The 21,424-nt window shown below is 36.1% G+C and overlaps 1 protein-coding gene across 9 annotated transcripts in view; it reads left to right on the top strand.

Moving 5' to 3' along the window:
- LOC123678523 (tensin) overlaps positions 1-21,424 on the top strand; it is a 320,051-nt gene that overhangs the window by 126,082 nt on the left and 172,545 nt on the right. For all 9 annotated transcript variants that reach the window (XM_045615584.1, XM_045615581.1, XM_045615572.1 and 6 more), the window contains exon 3: positions 15,177-15,214. In XM_045615584.1, the coding sequence (XP_045471540.1) occupies positions 15,177-15,214 (38 nt within the window). The remainder of the gene's footprint in view (positions 1-15,176; positions 15,215-21,424) is intronic.

Consider the following 21,424-nt stretch of genomic DNA (forward strand, 5'->3'; position numbering starts at 1 on the left):
CAAATTATTTATCGCTGTTTTGGAGAGCGCCTTTAAGATGCTTGAATGGAGCGGAAAGGGTTTAAATATAGATGGCTTGAACTTAACAAATCTGCGCTTCGCGGATGATATAGCTCTGTTCGCTGACAACCTACAAGATATCAGGAAAATGTTGGAAGATCTTCGGGAAGTATGTGCTCAGGTCGGACTGAAATCCAAGACAAAATTAGATTGAAAGGAGAGATTATATTTAAAAAAAACAGAAAACATTACATTACATTAGAATATACACTGAAGAAAAACAGAAAAGAGAAGGTTCTTCATTTTGTGTCCACTGTATTCAGATTCGGAAACTCCAATGATGGTTACCCCCATTTCGTAGAATAATCCTCAGCTTTGTGATTACCTTGAAGAAAAACAGAAAACATTACATTAATTGCAATAAAGACAAACAGAAAATAAGCAGTTCATTATTTTATGTCCACTGCATTCAGATTCGGAGACTCCACTGGGAGAAACCTCCATTTCGTCGAATAATCCTCAACTTTATGATTTATATAATGAACCAAAGTTGGCGAACTGTGCGCGGAAAAAAAAAACGTGGCATGGGGCAACATGACAACAATAGCGTAGCATGGCTCCGAGATCACGAATGCTGTATTATCGACGTTTAAAATAATAGAGTGCGATGTCACAACGTCTCCTGAAGATAAATTTCACATTTCGACCGGAACGTTGTCGAGAGGAATTATTTTTTTTTGGCCGAAGAAATACGTGAGGTTCGTGATATTAGGCCTTCCGAGTGTTTCGCCTCGGCGGGAAGAAGATTTATGAGGATTGAAAAGTTCGCGATGTATAAACATCCCGCGCCCGACCTCTCTCAGATGAATATTTTATGGGAATTTATGAAAAATTCACTCATGTGGAATTTAATTTCCCTGCAAAGAAGAAGTTTATAAACGGCTGTTATGAGTTCAGTACTTGCTGAGAATCCGACACGTTTCGATACTTACCCGTTTCTATGTTCTAGCAATCCAGTGGCGTACTTTGATTTCGTCCAGAGGTTTCCTTCCATACCATACAGGGTGTCTAGAGATTATTGTGCCATATTGAATCAGAAGATTTGCCTTGACTAATAAATAAAACTTTCCTAACATTTCTTTTCCCAAATATCGTTCGTTGCAGAGATACAGGGTGTTGAATATGAAAAATTGAAAGTAATTTTTATTCATAACACTCACAGTTTACAAAATTTTTCTATTGAATTTGATAGAATGTTCGTGTTAAATAGGATTTTTATTTCGACAAAAAATCACTTTTTCAGTTGCAACCAGTGGCGTACAAGAACGGCATAATGATTTGTTTTCCCCCTATCTTCATGCCTGGTGAAATCAGAAAAATAATGCATTTTTCGCATTCTCCATTTCAGTTTTGAGTAAAAAATATTTACAGGGTGATTCACTGGAATGGCCTATTAGACGTTTATGGAAAACTAATCATAATCTTTAGCTAAAAATTTGCATATTGGGATTCGAAACAATGATATTTCTCCCTAAGTTATTTTCAGATCTCCACAACTTCCGGTTATACCGGAAACAGACTACTACTTCCTCATTTCAAATGGCACACCCAGTATATTATTGCATCATCAGAAAGCTTTTTTGACGACAATTTCGGCAACATGCCATACCTTGGGTAAAAACTCAACAGTTCATGAGTTGATGGTATTCTTATAAGAAAAACGGTGGCGATGGACTCTCACATTTTTTGAATATTTCCGCAGAAAAAGCCTTTTTTCGGCAACCGTCCGGGAAGTGCTCACTTCCCGGACGCTTTTTCTCTGAGAAAGTAGCATTTCCCGGACTAGTCCGGAAAGTACGTACTTCCCGGACTAGTCCGGAAAAGAATGATAGAATCCATAGCAACCGAGATAACGGCTGACAGTTCATATGAAATTAGTTGTCAAAAATTTGCATATTTTTTGATCGCAATCGCAATAAAATATGGAAAGCAGCAGCGATAGTGTTATTTTACATGGTTGCCGAAAAAATATTGTACGCAACACGCCCGAAAATGGTTTTTTTGGACTCACAGACTTCCAGGACTCGCTTACGCTCGTCCTGGAATTTTGTCTATTCGTCCAAAAAAACCCTATTTTCCGGACTTGTTACGTAAATTATCATACTATTTCGAAAAATTTTTTTTTTCGATTCCGCAAATACTTAGTATTATAAAACTGTTTGCGGTTTGGACCAAAAATGTACAGGGTGTTCATGAGAACATCATGAACTTGGACAACTGAAATTCATCAGAATTAAAGATTTTCAAATTGGAATCTATATTTTTTATTATTTCTGCCGATTCTACGTACAAAAATTTTACTTAACCAAACCCTATACCTAAAATGAATATTTCAAGAGTTATCGAGGAAGAACTTTAAATGAGGAAAAACCGCAATTCCTCACTGTGTGGAATAGTCTGTGACTTCGGGAAAACGCAGAAAGAAACTAAACATCGATGTTTGGATAACTGATTTTAGTCACAGACTACTCCACACAGTTATAAATTGCGGTTTTTCCTCAATTAAAGTTCTTCCTTGATAACTCTTGAAGTATTCATGTATTTAAGTAGGTATGCCCCATGGCAGACATTTGTCTGATATCGTTTTCCATCGTTAATTACATACCTTTCCTTTAGAATGAAATAAACGTCCTTTTGATTTTTCTTGAAATATACTCAGTTTTTTCCACTATTAAAACCTCTTGATGGAAAACTCTTCAGTTTCTGGGAGGAGCTGAGAGGAAATTTTTCTATACATCCTGAATCATCAACTGTGAAAATTTCAGGCAGTTTTTTCCATCGCAAATAATAAACCAAAAACGGTGTTGTGTGAATTTTAGAAAAATGATAACTTTCATTATGTATTTTGATCGTTTCTTCAATATCTCCTTCAAACCGTTTTTGTTTTTGTGAAAGTTTAAGACAACACGATTTCAAACCTCCATAACGTCCATAATAGATTGTAATTTCTTCGAAACGTTCGAGATTCAATATTCGATATGACGAAACAAAAAGTGTCCTCTCAAACGTCGCTCCACCAATCTTCAAGATCTTCTAGCGAAGGATGTACTGCTAAAGTTCATGTTCAAGGAACATTAACAACAAATACTAAATGTATGTAGAATACTCCTTCATCGGTTCTCCCTACTCAGACATGACCAATTCTTTGCCAGTCAAAGGTTAACACCATCCAAACACTTATGTTAGATCACGGGAATTTCTTTGTGGGAGGTAAATCGGGATCTGCAATAAAACAAGTCCGCTCTGAACAGATGAGGGTCTCCGAGAGGATGATTCGATGAGAAAGGCATGAGAATGTGCATAGTCATTCGCTATGAAAGGCTCGGGATGATCATGATGGCTCAGCAAACATACACAACTGACAGGGCAAACTCCCACTGGGTTTTTTGCTCTCTTTAAAATCCCTTTATGAAAACGTTTTGCGGGGATTTAGATTGATAATCTCTATATTTACGGGGAGGAAACTCGGGCCCAACTTATCATTATGTGAAGTCTTTGGGAAGGTGAGGTTATCAATCTCAGAATATTACATAACAGGGTCGGCTCGTGACATCTTTGAGAGGCAGTTAAATTTACAGATTTTCGTCGATTATCGACCTAGAATTGTAATGATGTCTTGAAATGAAACCACAATATTCACTACTCGTAGCTAAGCGAAGCCTTTGGCGTTCATAAAAGAAAAAAAAACAAGTACAATGGGAAGTAAATTTGGGAAAATTTGAATAGAGTATTACCAATGTAGTGAATAAAGCTTAATGAATCAAACTGATGCATGACCTGTGTATTTAGGTTAAATTTTGTAATACAATTCCTCGGAGTTAGGTGCAATGAATTCCTTACACACTGAAACAATTTATTATTCAATGTAAAATTTGTTCAATAAAAGAAGAAGAAAGAAAAGAAAAGATTGTACTCAGAACCATGTTGGAAGGATATAGCCATCTAGCCGCTGGAGAATGGAGATGATTCTCAATTTCTATTGTTCGGCCCAAAGTTAAACATTTCAGGAAGGCTCATCCCGATTGCTAAATTAGTATGTTCCTATAAAGGGTTTCAAATTGATATTAAAAAAACGAGTATATTTCGAGAGCAATTAATGGATGTGTTTTCATTATAAAACGGAAGGTATGCCTGTAATGATGGAAAACGATATCAGCCAAATGGCTGACAAGGCTGCTGTTGCAGCACCATATCTTTTTCATGAAATATTCCATGACCAATTTGCACATTTGCGTCTGTATGCCCTCGACTATTTCACGAATTCTATTTTGAAGGTCTTGAATCGATTGTGGAACATTGGCATATACCTCATCTATCAAGTGGCGCCAAAGAAAAATGTCTGAAGGTGTTAAATCACAAGATCTAAATTGCCAATTTTGCATTCACGAGAAATATAACGCGCGACCAAGAAACTTTTTTCGCAAAATTACGATTGTTTCGTTCCTTTTGTGGCACGTAGAACAATCTTGTTGAAAATAAACGTCTTCCATATTAATATCTTCCATATCCGGGCATAAGAATCATTGATTATAGCTCTTATGTAAAATACGGTGTGATGTCTTTTGTGGAATGCCAAATACCCAAGATGACCGAGGAATCGATAAATCTGGGTGTTCGTCAACACTAAACGGTTTCGATTCTTCACATCACTAAATTGTTCCACGGCCGAGAAGATGCTTCACGACTGCCCAAAGTGCTTTAGGTGCGCAAACTGGAACTGAATTTTAACAATTGCGATGCGTTGTTAAAATGTGTATCCTTTTTAGCATTGACATAGTTTTTACGTCTCAAGTGTCAAAAGATGAAAGCTTCGAAAGTGATAGTTGCCTCTATAGCGGGTTATTCAAAATGAAACAGCTTAGGGTTTTCTTTCCACCAAAAATCATGAAAATCTGAACAAGTATAAAGTAGCATAGCATAAAATTTTCAAAGAATGTAATTATATCGAAATATGTATATTCGAAAAAATATATATTTTTTTATTATAATACCCCTTGAAATTACACAGTTCTGCTATATCTAAAATCCAACAAAACAAGGAACCAGAAAGATAAATTTTTAAGCTTAAATATCGACGCGAGTCAATTTGAAAGCTGAGGATTTATGTCATGAAATTAAAACAAAATATTTCTAGGATATTTATATTTCTCATTCTCGGATTCTTTTTGAAAATTTTATTCGTACTTACTTCAAAAGGAATAACGTCAGGTTCAATTCCGGCGACGTGATATATATTTTATGATTTCATCATACATATTGAAACATCATGATGCATAGTGTGTCAGTTATTCAATTCCTCAGAGTAATAAACATAGATAGAGGAAGCATATGTCATTTTCACTAAGCAAATTTTGTACCCACAATCAAATTTGACATGAAGCGCGCGGAAATGAAAACATATCAGTGATACGCTATTTCACTCAATTCGCGAGTTTCTCTACAAAGAACGCAATTCTTATGTCCCATAGTAAATCAACGTTTCATATTAACTCAAAATATATTCAAATAAATAGGGACACTAGGAGAGCAAAAGTGTCCAAAACCTTGGATTTCAGTAGGTAGATACAGAAAATAATAAATATTCTGCTCATTATAAATTCGACAATTAGGAAAAATATCGGATTCCAAATATTCAATTCGCATATTTAATCGGGAATCACTCAAACAAACTATTACTCTATGTTCAATTCACATCTAAAAGCCATCATAAACTTCTGTGGGTTACACCAGAATCGTCAAAAACAAATAAAATATTCAATAAATAATGAACAACTTCATGGGAGTGGAAAACAAAATAGAAAAGTTTATCATAAATTGCTAACTTTCGAGTTCCAGCTACAGAATAATGACTGAAGGCCAACTTACTCTTTTGCGAATTATTGCAGTCGTTGTATGAATGGGCAATGAAATTTTATAGAGGACTTTAACTATCAACAAAACGTGGAAATTATCGGAAATTAGCATTGAATTTTTTGTGTCCAAGGTTTCGCTTGAAAATACTACGATGAACGTGACTTAGGCTAATGAGAATCCTAATGAAGTATTCGAAAATACATAATTCCGAGCATATCAGGAGTACCAAGGACTTGAAATATTAGGCCAATTGAAAAGTCCCCGGTTTGATGCACAGATGGCGGTTTTAGTATTTAAATCCATATGATTTTTACTTAGTACCAACCTTCAAACGATACGTGTCAAATTTTGACAGAAGTCCGACCATTTGTTTGTGAGATATTGCGTTGTGAGTATAGCTACTTTTGTTATTTGAAAAAATATGAAAAAGAAAGAATTGCGTGTGCTGATGAAATATTAGGTTTGAAGAGAAAAATACAGTTGAAGAAATCTTGGATTGATGAAGAGTTCCGGGGTCTGCACCAGGAAAATCAACCATCATTGATTGGAATGCTAAGTTTGAACGTGGTGAAATAAGCACCGAACACGGCGAACGCAGTGGACACCCAAAAGAGGCTGTCACCGAAGAAAAAATCGAAAAATTCACAAAATAATTTTGCATTAACGTAAAGTGAAGTTAATCGAGATAGCAGACATTGTGAATATGTCATCTGAACGTGTACATCATCTCATTCACGAATATTCGTACATGAGAAAGCTATATGCAAAAGGAGTGCCACGCGAGCTCACAATCGATCAAAAGCAACAACGTGTGAATAATTCTGAGCAGTGTTTGAAGCTGTTCAAGTGCAGTAAAGCTGAATTTTTGCGTCGATATGTGACAATGGATGAAACATGGCTGCATCATTTCACTCTGGAGTCAAATCGATAGTCAGCTGAGTGGACTGTACACGATAAACCGAATCCAAAGCGAGGAAAAACACAACAGACAGCTGGCAAGGTTATGGCATCTGTGTTCTGGCATTCGGGAGTTTTAATATTCATTGATTACTTCCAAAAGGGCCAGTCCATCAACAGGGATTATTATATAGCGTTATTGGATCGTTTAAAGGAAGAAATCGTAAAAAAAACGGCCCCATTTGAAGAAAAAAGGCGCTGTTTCATCAAGACATTGCGCCGTGTCATAAAACAATGGAAGCATTTGCAAAATTTCATGAATTGGGCTTCGAATTGCTTCTGCATCCACTGTATTCGCCAGATCTGTCCCCCTGCGACTTTTTATTGTTCTCAGACCTCAAAAGAATCCTCGCTGGATAGAAATTTAGCGCCAATAAAGAAGTAATCGTCGAAACCGAAGCCTATTTTGAAGCGAAAGACAAATCGTACTACAAAAATGGTATCCAAAAGTTGGAAGGTCGCTATAATCGCTGTATCGCCCTCGAAGGCAACTATGTTGTATAATAAAATCGAATTTCGCCAAAAAAAATGTGTTTTACTATGGTAGACCGGGGACTTTTTATTGGCCTATTAGTATGCTTTCAATACTGTGATAACTGATTTTTCAAAATTTGATTCCCTAATTTTTTGTCTTTAAGATTCATATATTGGATTCACAGTATCCCTATGATATAGCAACAAACATGTATGCAAATCTTACCTATATCCTCAAAATTAAAATTGAGTAGTTTACCAAAGCAGCAGTCATGGAAATTACAGGGATATTTTAATACCAGTACAATTTCCATACCTGATAATACATCTGGAACACCAATTTATCTGGATGGCTTTATTATTGTGCTTTAATGCCCACTAAAGGACCCCTCTATTCAAGGATTAACATGCACATGCTAGCAGAATTTCAGTCTGTATCCGCCATGCATAAATTGATCTCGATACAATGGAAAATTGCTCTTAAACCAATAAACATGCAATGTATTCAGAGGAATATTTGCAGTAGTGATTGGGAAACTGGATACAACTGTTACAATTAAGAATATCACATTGATATCCGAATTCAGAACAATTGGCATTATCATCAATTATAACAAATTAGTCATGACTTTGATGAAGATATAGTATTATATGATATATATTATTTGCGTATCTATAGATCTAATATCTAGGTATTAATATTCAGTACAGTTTATAGAATTGAAAAGATCAGAAAAGAATAGAGCACACTGAAGAGAAAATTTCATTATTTTAATCATTGTACGTCATTGAATTGTCAAATTATGGGTAGGTGGATAGGACGATATTTATGCGTTGAATTGGAGAAATTGTTCTGAAAAAAAAGTTAAAAAACTATTTCATCATTTTATGCATACATTTCAGATTGAATAATTAATCAGCTTTTTATAACATTATTTTCAAAACACACTATAGCCCTCAGAAATTAACTTATCCAAAGAGCTTTTCACGAAATTCTACGATATATTTTTTCAGTGAAAAAATGACTTATCAATTGCATATTTTAATGACCATTCAGAAAATTACTTCATTTCACTCATGAATGATGAAGATTTTTATTCATTGATGATGAAAATAAAACTAGCGACGAAAGTTATCTTCTAGAATCCTAGTCGCAAGCCAGAGACCGAAAACCAATTTTACTGGGTGAATTTTTTTGTTTCACATTTCACGGAGAATTATTTCGAATGGAAGATTGGTGGTTTTGGATGGGAAGTCTAAACCATTTAAAACGCCTTTGAGTGGGAGTGGCAATTTAGGAATTTTAAATGATAATCCCTGTTTTTTATAGCAGATTCGTATTTTACGGCAAAAAAACCAAAAGTTTAAAATTCCAAAGTTGGTTCACTCCCCCCACAAGGGTGAAGGATGTGAAAGAGCCTGTATCATAAGTGGACATCCCCATCAATTTTTTATTCGGAAAATTTTTTCATAAGATGTCCCCTCTTTGAAATTTTCTAGGTATACACTTATATGTTTTATGACGTAATGTGAATGTGTACAATTTTAACTAATTATAACTAAACCCATGTATGCCATACGCTAAATAAATAAATTTGAAATTTTCAACTGATTCACCCGGTATAACAAAATGAATATTTTTATCATTTGTACTTCGTACATACTTCTATATATAATTAATAATTATGAACATTTTGTATAAATATTAACATAATAAATAGAGAATAAGATCAAGAAATAACTGTCGGGGTTGTACGATTAAACACCGAAGTTCTAATTTTGCAAGATTCTAAAGAGATTCTACTTCTTTTGTCCGCACATATTAAATTTCAAGTGTTCGAAATCTAGTAGGTTGCTTGCTACAACCCGTGAACTAAAAATCAATATTCATTTGACCTTGAAACGGAAATGTTTCTCTTATTTTTCTAGCACAATGTTCAAGTACTTATTATTCTGGCAATGGTTTGTAATCCCGTGCGAAATTGAAAGCTTAAATTTCATGCTCCATAGAAGCTAAAACAAGGCCTGGAAATTCCATAATACAGAGCGGGAATTTGAACCTTTTTAATTAATTGCTATGCTGGTCTGTACTCAAGCTATTCAAGTCGGGTTAATTCAATTTTTGATGTTCTACTTCCCGAATTTCTTCACCTGGTGGTTGTCATAAAAGTCGAAGATATGCTAGATATACAGGTTGTTTCAAAATGAAAAATAGCCAATTTTTCCGATACCAAATATATTTATTTATAGGATGAACAGTATATACATTGATAACTCCAATCTTATATTATTTTGATACATCGTTCGACCAAGTGATCTTGAAATGGCGATAGCTTTTTCACTTTCATTCAGTTTTAATGAAACATTCAAACAAAGCTTGAAAGTTTCTGAAAGCTGTCCCTACTTTGAAATCCCAATAAAATCAATTTGATATGGAAACGTATATTTTGAGAGAAATCAAAGGAGGTTATTTCATTGTAAAAAAGAAGCTATGCCATAAACGGTGGAAAACGTTTGCTGCACCATATCTTTTTGATGGAATTTTCCATGAGAAATAATATTATGTTAAACTCGGCAGGATAGTAGATTGGCTGCCTTGACTGAACTATCAGCCGCGGCAGTCAATCCACTACTTTGCTGCCTAGTAAAAAAAAATAATTGAACACTTTTTGGTCTCTTATGACCTCGTTAATATGTAGACTTTATGAAGAAAAAAGATTACCGAATAACGTTCATTTCTGTTAATAAGAATCAAACAACTTTAAAAGGGAGGATAAAAAAATCAACTACTGATTGTACAATTCTCCAATATATAAGAACGATGTTTCCAGAAAATGCACTTTCTCCAGAAATATTAATCATTTTTTGATGATTTCTCATTGACATATTGTGTCTACTTGCAAGATTGTTCTATAACGAAGGAACAACTAAGGCGTAGATTCGTCGAATGGGCCCAAAAAAAGATTGCCGTTGTTACCAATTTTCATAAGCGAATTTTGTTTAGCGATGAATAATTGAATGGCCACGTCAACAAACAAAACTGCCGCATTCGGAGTGAAGCTAATCCTCAAGTGTGTCGAAAGACTGTTACATCCAGAAGAACTGACTGTTTGGTGCGCTTTATGGGATGGTGGAATCATTGGTCCGTACTTCTTCTAAAACGATGATGGCCAGAACGTTACAGTCAATGGTGATCGGTATAGAGCCATGATTACTGACTTTTTCATTCCTGAATTGAACAACCATGATGTCCAGGAGCTGTGGTTCCAACAAGACGGCGCAACATGTCACACAGCTCGTGCCACAATCGATTTATTGAAAGACACGTTTGGTGACCGACTAATTTCACGTTCTGGACCTGTGAATTGGCCTCCAAGATCTTGTGATTTAACACCGCTAGACTACTTTCTGTGGGGCTATGTAGAGTCATTGGTCTATGCGGATAAGTCACAAACTCTTGGCCATTTGGAAGACAACATTCGCCGTGTTATTGCCGATATACGGCCACAAATGTTGGAAAAAGTCATCGAAAATTGGACGTCCAGATTGGACTACATCCGAGCCAGCCGTGGCGGTCATATGCCAGAAATCATATTTAAAATGTAATGCCACAAGATTATCTTGCGGATAAATAAAATTCATGTCAATCAAATAATCCATCGTTGTTTTATTGCAATTTAAAGTTCTATAGCTCTAAAAAAACATCCTTTATATTCACTCCATAATATCTATAACTTTAATACTTTTGCATGCTGCGAAAAATGTACTAGGATTGCATTTTTCCAAAACTTTTTAATTCCGCGCTGGGTCAACCATTCTTTGAATAAACTGTATTCTGTTTCATATCGTTCTTTCGATTTCCGCCACGTCGACGAGATTTTTTATCCTCGCTAGAACTCAAAGTCGCAAAAGAAATCACAAATAAATTAGGACAGTCAAGAACGTAAGTTATAGTTCTTTGTATTGTCGGTATTGTCATAGCAACTAAGCGATATCAATAGAAATCAAAACACGATGTTAACGCATCTTCTTCTTCTTCAGGTGCCGTCTTCGTTCCGAAGTTTGGCTATCATCAAAGCTATGCCTATTCTCCTTACTACAGATCTAAACAATTGGCAGTTGTTAACGCATCACGTATTTGATCATTTCAAATTTGGGATTTCCATGCATCATGTACTTAATATTATACTATAGTCGCTCAATTTTAGAGAGAGAATAAGTGAAAAAGTAGTAGAACTATATACATAACTTAGGTCACTTAGGAGGAAAATTGCTTTTCCTCCCTTGGTATGTAAATAGCTATTATTTCGGAACAAGAAGTGCATAAATCACATCTTGATATATAAAACACCCACCTAAATTGTCAACGAATGACGACCAGAATTTTTCTGCAGTTATTAATTCATGTGTTAAGTGTTGTAAACCGCTAACAATGAGAAAATTCTTCGCCGATTGTCATGCAAACGAATTGCCCATGACAAGGATCTCGATAAACACGAATTAAGGGGAGAATTAGGTGTTAAAGCCGGGGCATCAAACCCGCTAACAATGAAAATATCTCCACGTCACGTTCGTAGTAATAAATCACCTCATTGAAATTGCATTTCTTCTGCTTTTTCACGGAATGACACATCAGTGACAGCTCCAATGTATGCGCACTCGAGATAACGAGGAAACTATATGTGCATACAAAAGAACAGATTTATGGTGTCATTTCCACTTCTTCTCTTTCCATTCGGCAGAGGTTATTACACGAAGTTCAAGGAGTTCTGAGGCGATGTAGATATCACATCAGATATCCCATTATCTGCAGTGACAGGTTCGATTATGTGCCCAAATTTCCTCGGCGCTTGAGGTGTGGGATGAATGTATTTATGATGTTGGATTATCAAATGTCATCAATTCGATTGGTATCGTATTCAATGCTGAACCTGAAATATTAATGTTGCGTGACGTGTATTCCGCGAATTTTGAAGTTATACGGTCTATATGACACAAATTCAATGAATTTATACGACCTAGTCGATGAATAATATAGACATGACATATATACAGGATACTGTGTATCACAATAGTTTTTCGATTTTGCTCCATACATATATTTATTTTTTACGATTATGTTTTCCATTAGTAATATACAAACTGACAGAGAACCTGCAACACCCAGAAGGAGCTGTTTAAATTTTGTTTTGCTAAAACATATAAATAGTATAGCAAAGAGTAGATGATTGAAATTTGAAGAAAAAACCAAGGGTATACAATTTTTTCAATAGATTTGTTTATAACGTGTTGTCCACCTTGATTATCTATACACTCCCCAACACTTCTCGGCATTGGTGCAATGAGATAGTCTATTTCTTCTTGAGGGATACTTTCCCAAGCTACCTGTACTTCATGTCTCAGAGCCGCCAAAGTCCGTAGGGGCTGGAATGAATTTCCAAGCCTTCCACCCATGCTCTATGGGCGAAATATCGGGGGATCTAGGTGGCCATGGCAAAAAACATATGGGTCGCTTCGAAAAAGTTTAAACTAACTCTGGTAACATGAGATCGGGCATTATCTTGCTGAATGCCATTCCACATTCCTATTTTGACGTTCTCTGCACGATTTTGATCGTTACCGGCGAAGCTCAACCAGAGGTAACACAAGATGGGGTTGATAATGCTGAAGTCCAAAAGACCTTATCCCGAAGGTAAATCGTACGGACAGTTACAGGATGGCCTTGTTCTCCTACCCACTCATGAGTCAAAGATAAAGTTATCGCAAATCGATCTCTAATGGCCAGAAGTCTTAGACGTCGATCTTGAACTTCAGTTGTTCTCCTTCGACGTCCGGTGCCTAATCTTCTTCGATTTTGGGCATTATCAAACCACGCTTGACAACATCTGGTGGAATCTTCTTAGGTTGGATCGTCCCAAAAAGTTTCTTGAAGACTTTGATACTGCGAGATCTAAGATGTATTTTGATCTTAGCAATCATACGGCGAATAATGACCTGAGATGAAAGTCCCCCTTTAATCTAAAACTAAATATACACTGCGCAAAAAAATTAACGCACATTCTGAAAATCTCAATTTTAATGAAAGTTAACTCTACATTGACTTTATAACTTATTTTTATGTTGTCTCGGGATGGTTTTGAACGAAAAAAGACACATTAAATGGAAGAAAAATTCAGGATTTCACCGAATCTTAAGTAAAAGAAGAGAAATAAACAATTTTCAAAATACTGGAATGCTGATAAGTGATTTAATACTTGGTATTTCCACCCCTTGCGTTAATTACAGCTCGGCAACGACGGTTCATACTCAAAATGAGTGATCTTAAAATGATCTGATCTAATCCTTCCCAGATTTCTCTGAGTTGTATTCCTAAGTCATTAAGAGTAGCTGGATGATATTCTGAACTTCTCAGCCTTCTATTGAGGTTGTCCCAAACCTGCTCAATCGGATTAAGATCTGGACTTCTTGCTGGCCATTCCATTCGAGAGACTTCAACTTCTTCAAGGTACTCCTGAACGATGCGCGCACGATGGGGTCTGGCATTATCGTCCATAAAAATGAAATTTTCACCCATGTATGGGGCAAATGGCACTACATGCTCTTCATGAATGTTCCTTATATACCTGTCAGCATTCATAGCTCCATTATCAACGACCTCTAGATCTGTGCGAGCAGTCAAAGATATTCCACTCCATACCATAATCGATCCTCCTCCGAAACCAGTAGTATTCAGGAAATTGCACTGAGCATATCTTTCATGTGGACGTATGTATACAAGGGAACGTCGATCACAATGGTAGAGGTAGAATCTAGACTAATCTGTGAAGAGAACTCTTTCCCAATCAGCCTCTTCCCAATGGATATGCTCTCTCGCAAAATCCAAACGCTCCATTCGATGGGCTGGGGTAAGAGCTGGGCCTCTTGCCGCGACACGAAGCCTTAAATCATATTCTCTGAGGCGATTTTTTATTGTCTGAGTGCTAATTTGCACCCCATGAGTTTGCTCAAGCTGATTTTGAAGGAGGCGAGCGGTTGCAAACCGTTGTCTCAACGAAGAAACTCTCAAGTAACGTTCTTGAATGGCAGTTGTTACCCGTGGTCTACCCTGTCCTGGTCTTCGGACATTCATACCTGTCTCCCTGAATCGCTGCAACATTCTGGACAAACTTGTATGGGAAACTCCAAACCTTTCTGCAATTCTTGTGTATGTCCACCCTTCTTCTCGCAAAATCGCTTGGGCACATTCCTCTTGGGTCAAATTGCGTGTTTCACGTTGCATAGCGGAGTGTAGAAAATCAAACGAAAGAAAAACTATTGATCACTAGAATTGATCGAGAAAACTGATTTCAGAATGGAGCCAATATATTCAAAATCTGATAATTTCATCTTTTTTTATTCCTGCTGGGAAAAAACATCTGTATTGAAGAAAAACGTTGAAAGTGGATAACATATGCATGCATAATTCTGATAAAAATAATTATCATTGAGAACACCTTCAGTTGTAGAATAAATTTGAGATTTCCATAATGTGCGTTAATTTTTTTGCGCAGTGTAGTTCCTGCAAGGAATATGGATAAGAAATATTTTCTATCGAACAGTTTTTTTCGAACAGAATTTATAGTTATAGGTGTTTTTATGTTCAAATATTTGCAGGAAGAATATATTGAAATCATTCGTTTTTATTTTTCTTTATATTATGATAGCTTCTCCAAATACACAGAACCTATACCTATATTTGATTATCGTAGAGAGAATTGAAAAATACTTCCAATATAACATTTATCCACCAACAAATGATACAAATTTTCTAACCGATACATTTTTCATTACAGTGTGCAAATACGTCTGCCACAAAGTCTGCGAGAGCAAGGTAAGTGTACCCTCCATTTAACATAACAGATTCCGAATGAAATATTCATAAAACTCACGAACATGACGGCTACACATCGAGTGAATCCGAAAAACCGTGATTTTGAAATGCAAATACGGTTGTGGACTTTCCGTGCATTTATGACCCTATCGGCCTATGATATGATAAATTTATGCCGACGAAATTCTGCATTCATGAAACATCGATACCACCTATGTAAGTATTTATCTGAATTGCATTATGGCATCAGGACTCATGCGATTCATGTCATCATGTGAAAATATGGATTGAAGGTCCAAGAATCAAGGGCAGCTAACGTAAACATTTATGAGAATTTCTACTGCGCGTTTCTGTTTGCGATGATGCATTTATGGATTCGGCATATGTTTCGAATTAATTTAATCAAAAGAAACTCATTCAAACTGATTGCTCTATCGTTTCGTTAAAATATTCGTAATTTTCGAATATAAAGTCGGATTAGGTTTTAAACGATAAGGTTCGACTCACTGATGATGAATTTGTCCCCAAATTCGATTAAAATTGGCCGGTCGTGTATATGATAGGTTTCGAACGAAAGGACATAGAAAATTGACATTTTTAGGGTAGGTTCGGATCTATAGTGCTGCTGCTGAGTCGGCGAATGGGAAAAGTTCGGCAAATATAGCCGTTCGGAAATTTATATTAATTTCATAAGAAAAAATTCAATCACGATGAAAAGGACCCCGCACGTTTCTTATGAGAAATGGCTTTCGGTGAATTTGGCTGAATTTTTGATATGTTGTAGTTATTGATGAACTGATCAGAAGTGTTCATAGCCATAAAGCTCAAAAATGGACAGTCTTCGAGATATGGAGCTTTGAAAATGGATTTTTTGCAATTTTCGGAGTTTTTGTTCATCAATCGGGGAGCTCTCATTTCTGATTTTGATGGAATTTGGATGTTCGGCGGCCAGAACCCGACTGAGAAATGATCTTCCTTGGTTATATTAGGCACCGCCATCGATAATTTTTTATACACTGCTCCACATTGGCTATGAAATGAGATACAAAATACAAGATCTTCCATACATCTTTTCATGCCACAAGATGACGCCAGAATAATTCACATGACCGAGAAACGACATATTGTGAGATTTTTTTAAGAGAGACCATAATAACTGAATCCTCATATATCTGATGTCCAATAATATCAAATATGTTAGCCAAAATGTTCATAACCAGGCACCGCGAGCTGTAATGGGGGAAAATGGGAAAATCAAAATCATATATCCTCAGGGATAACAATTGTGATCACTATTGATGTCATTTACATATGATATGTGCTTTGTTTCTCACAAATCTCGATAATCTGACAATGGGGGGCCAAGACATTTTCCTCAGAATGTCTCGAAATTGATGATAGCATCTCAAAGACAAACGAATCCGTGAAAATATCTGCAGTTTTGATACAATATAGTACTATCCGGGTAGAATATAGAAGTCCAAGTCCAAGTAGAAGCAAACTATGAATGGAACTTTTTGAACTTCACACATACGAATGAATACTCCTATAGTCTCGTGGTGGTATTCCCTTTTAGATCAGTCAACATAAGAACTCAAGCCGGTCGATCACAAGCAATGTCGTCTCTTTGCTGCTTGGGTTTTTCAAATGCATCAAAATGATCCAAATTTTCATTGAAAAATCATTTTTAATGATGAGGCCCATTTCCACCTCGAAAGCTTTGTATGTGATAAGCAGAATTGTCGCATTTTGGCCTCGGAAAATCCAATAATGATTGTTGTAAAGCCTTTCCATCCTCAATTATTCGAAAATGAGAATACTGCATCTGTAACGGTGAATGAATTGAGCTACCGAGCTATGATTAATGATTTGTGCCACGTGAAATATAAGTACTCTGTCAATGCTCATTCCCATGGCTTGTTGCGTCACTGCCAATGATCCTGCCAATTCTTGTTGCGTTTGACATGAGTGTTGATCATGTAATGCCTCCAATTCTGCATCTTCGAAAACCTTCTCTCTTCCACTGTCATGCTGGTCTTCCACGTCAAAATCATCGTTCTTGAAGCGTTGAAATCACTTTCGGCAAGTTCTTTCTCTAACAGCGGCTTCACCATAAGTATTTGAGATCATTCGATGAGCGTCAGCCGCAAATCACTTCATATTGAAGCAGAAAATTAAAAACTCCCGTAAATGACGAGAATTTGGCTAGTAAGCTGACAAGTTTAATCGCGAATAACTTTATGATGCAGACACAAATCGCGTAATATTTCGATGGCGTTTTGTTTACAAATGCCTAAGCGTAATGTATGACATCTACGATCTATTTATTGATCGACTAGCACTATAGCACGCTACAGCCATCTATTGCAAGATGCAATTTGTGCGTTTTCAAAGTGGATATGTGTTAGTATCTCGGATTTACCATTTGTAACGTCATTTGCTGAAATAAATAAACCATTCATACTGATTTAGCGCTTAACATAATCTTCGATGAAAAGGTCAATTTTCACCTTGCCCATTGTTCATTAGGAACAAGCACTCAAAAAGCATTCACGTTGAAATCAATCGATTAAAAGTTTCCATACAGATATTTCGAGACTTTTCAACAATCCATTACCGCGACCGCGAATGAAGAAATCAAGTCGCCTTCGAACCCATTAAAGCGCGAAGAAACGAACATCCGACAACACATCCGAATCGCCTTGACGCGGTGCCGACTCGATCCTGCACAATTAAATTAAATTCTCATCAAGTCTTCCCGTGGAAGTTTTACGGCGTGTTAATAAACACCTGACAATATACGGAATAGCGCCGCTTTGGAGATCGTGAGTGCCTCCGTGAAAGAAACTCGTCCTTTTCATGGAAACGATAAATTCATCCTGAACTTCGTGATTATATTCTCATCTCGCTGTGTGGGGAGTCTTGGGCAGGCAGATTAAACGCCAGTCTATCTTCCACAGATAGCGCTGATATGGAAGATGATGCGAATGGACGAGTTATACTTGGTACAGAACAAAGCTTTCTACTGCAAGTGTTAATAATCAAATAAAGGGTGTTTTTTTTAGAACTATAGAACTTTAAATTTCAATAAAACAACGATGGATTATTCGATTGATATGAATTTTATTTATCCGCAAGATAATCTTGTGGCATTACATTTTAAATATGATTTCTGGCATATGACTGCCACGGTTGACTCGGATGTAGTCCAATCTGGACGTCCAATTGTCGATGACTTTTTCCAACATTTGTGGCCGTATATCGGCAATAACACGGCGAATGTTGTCTTCCAAACGGTCAAGGGTTTGTGGCTTATCCGCATAGACCAATGACTTTACATAGCCTCACAGAACGTAGTCTAGCGGTATTAAATCACAAAATCTTGGAGGTCAATTCATGCGCCGTCTTGTTGGAACCACAGCTCCTGGACATCATGGTTGTTCAATTCAGAAATGAAAAAGTTAGTAATCATGGCTCTATACCGATCACCATTTACTGTAACGTTCTGGCCATCATCGTTTTTGAAGAAGTACGGACCAATGATTCCACCAGCCCATAAAACGCACCAAACAGTCAGTTTTTCTGGATGTAACTGTGTTTCGACATACACTTGAGGATTAGCTTCACTCCAAATGCGGCAGTTTTGTTTGTGGACATAGCCATTCAACCAGAAGTGCGCTTCATCGCTAAACAAAATAAAATGGACGTAGTGCGCGATACGTATTCCGCACAGAACCATTATTTTCGAAATGAAATTGCACTATTTGCAAGCGTTGTTCAGGCGTGAGTCTATTCATAATGAATTGCCAAACCAAACTGAGAATAAATCATTTAACAGCTGTTGAATCGGTCACCATCTTGAACAGTAATGCCAACTTAAAGTTGTATACCTCGAAAAAAAACAACTGTTACATCGTTAATGTTTCGAATCTTGTGTGATTCTTTTTCAAGGCTAAAATGTCAAATAATAATTTTTATTTAAATGAAACAGCCGCAGAGTCGATTCGTCACTCACCTCGTATTTTCATTGGAAATCTAAGTGTTTGAAGAGCTATTTTCTCCGGTATCTAATGAAGTACTGCACATAAAGGGTTTGCCAATAATATTCAGTTCGTCATTTTAATATTAAAAAACAAAACAAGGATATTGTAAGAGGAAAGAAGGAAAGAGGGTCCACAATCCCAGTGCTTGAAGAGAATACCATCAAATGGTACATAAATGGTTCCAAACCCAGGACGAGGGTTAGACCTGGAGTATTCTATTCGGGACTGGTACCAAATGCTCAATATCGTTATGACGCTGTCTTAGTGTCTTTCAGTATCTTTTGTATTGTATTTATTTCAAGGACAAAATTGAAGATACGACGTTGTTTGTGATCGACCGGCTTGAGTTCTTATGTTAACTGAACCTAGGCCTTAAGCCCTAAGTATTTATGCAAAATAAAGTGTATTGTTGTTTGTGGAGTGTCTAATTCCCAAGGACGAAAAGAAATCAATAAGCTAGGGTTTTCGTCAACACTACTGGATACAGCAGCAATATTTTCAGTTGTACTTGAGTGACGCACACGGTTTCGATTCTTTACATCACTAACTTGTCCCAACAGCTCAAAAATTTCCACCAGTTTCATGATTGCCGCCCGAGAAGGTGCTACATATGACTACCCAAAATTACTTTAGTTTTGCGAACTGTGACTGCATAATTTTCACAATTTTTGCGTGTATCCTTTCACTTTTAGAAACGGCGTAGTTTTATTTGAGAAATTTCAAAAGATGATAGCTTATAAAATGGCAGCTAAATAGATAGCTAGCTCATCAAAATAAAACTTCTTATTGGAAAATCCTTTACATACCTACAGCTTTCATACGACAAGCATCACGAATAGACTAAATATGTTTGCAGTCTTGTGAAAACAAATAAAAGACAATATACTTACAAGATACCTTAATCACTTCCTAGCGAAGATGAATGATTCTGTATAACTATGAAATGTTTTTGATGATCATTTCGAAGTGTTGACAGATCAGCATTCTTATCAAGGAATTAATTGATAATAAATAAAATATGTCATAACTCAGAATTGTTACAAAATGGCGGAAGTGCTTAGTTATTCACAGAAACCTTAAATCATTTTTCACGATACATTAATTAATTCCATGTTTATAACTACGAGTTTCAATTCAGAGAAAAATACAGATACAGATAAAAAAATATCCATTTCGAGAAAAAACATGAAATTCCCGATCATTTAATTAAATGACAATTTCTATACCTAATCGTTATTGCTATTGATTGTTTTGATCTCAAACTAAAATATTTCGAATGCTCAGATTTTCACAGAAACGATCCTTGTTCCCAGAAGCAGACAAACAAAGCCAATTAATTGTTGAAAGCAATAAAATCGACAAAAAATGCCGTTTGCATGTTTATCAGAAGGACACAAATATTAAAAGACCCCAATCCGAGAAAAATAAAGGTATCCTCTGAACTTATTCCTCATTTCTCAGTCTATTGATTTCAGAAGGGAATTTTTTACTGAAATTTTGGAGCGTCCAATTTATATTTCTAATTAATAAAACGATATGTGTAGACGTTTACAATTTTCTCATCAAATTATAATTCGTACTGAGGAATAAATATATTTTGAATTCAGGTAAAATATTCGAAATCGTAAAGGTTTAGGTATTATAAGAAATTTAAGAGATTTCCAAATAAATTCTCGCATTTCACCATAATGATTTCAGCAGAAAGGGAATGTTTTTTTCACAAAACAATAACAATATTAATAGCAACCAAGGTAAATGAAACTAAAATTCCTCTTCGTAGCAATGTCCTTGCTTGAAACTGAGCCAATGTCGACTGTTTCGGAACATACATTGCAGCTTTATGTATTGATGGTTGCGGACTCATCAAATGTGAGGCAGTAGAATGGACGTGAGAGATGCTTTGGTTACTAATGAAAAGTAGAGTCATCTACTTCATACGGTTAGTAGGTGCTATTTAAAATTTTCAAGAATTCCATCAATATAAATTCTTGATAACGAATTTTCTATACAATGCTTTTTTCATCTTCATATTGGCTCTACTCTCTAATGAATCCTGTTCTGTATGGTTTTATAGAGAACTTACACATTAAATTCTGATTAGGATTCAGTGGATCATCATAAATGCTCTTCGACACTACGTGAGCTAGATGCATAAATTCAATTTAAA

Source organism: Harmonia axyridis, chromosome 4, assembly GCF_914767665.1.
Source record: "Harmonia axyridis chromosome 4, icHarAxyr1.1, whole genome shotgun sequence".
Taxonomy (NCBI): Eukaryota; Metazoa; Arthropoda; class Insecta; order Coleoptera; family Coccinellidae; genus Harmonia; species Harmonia axyridis.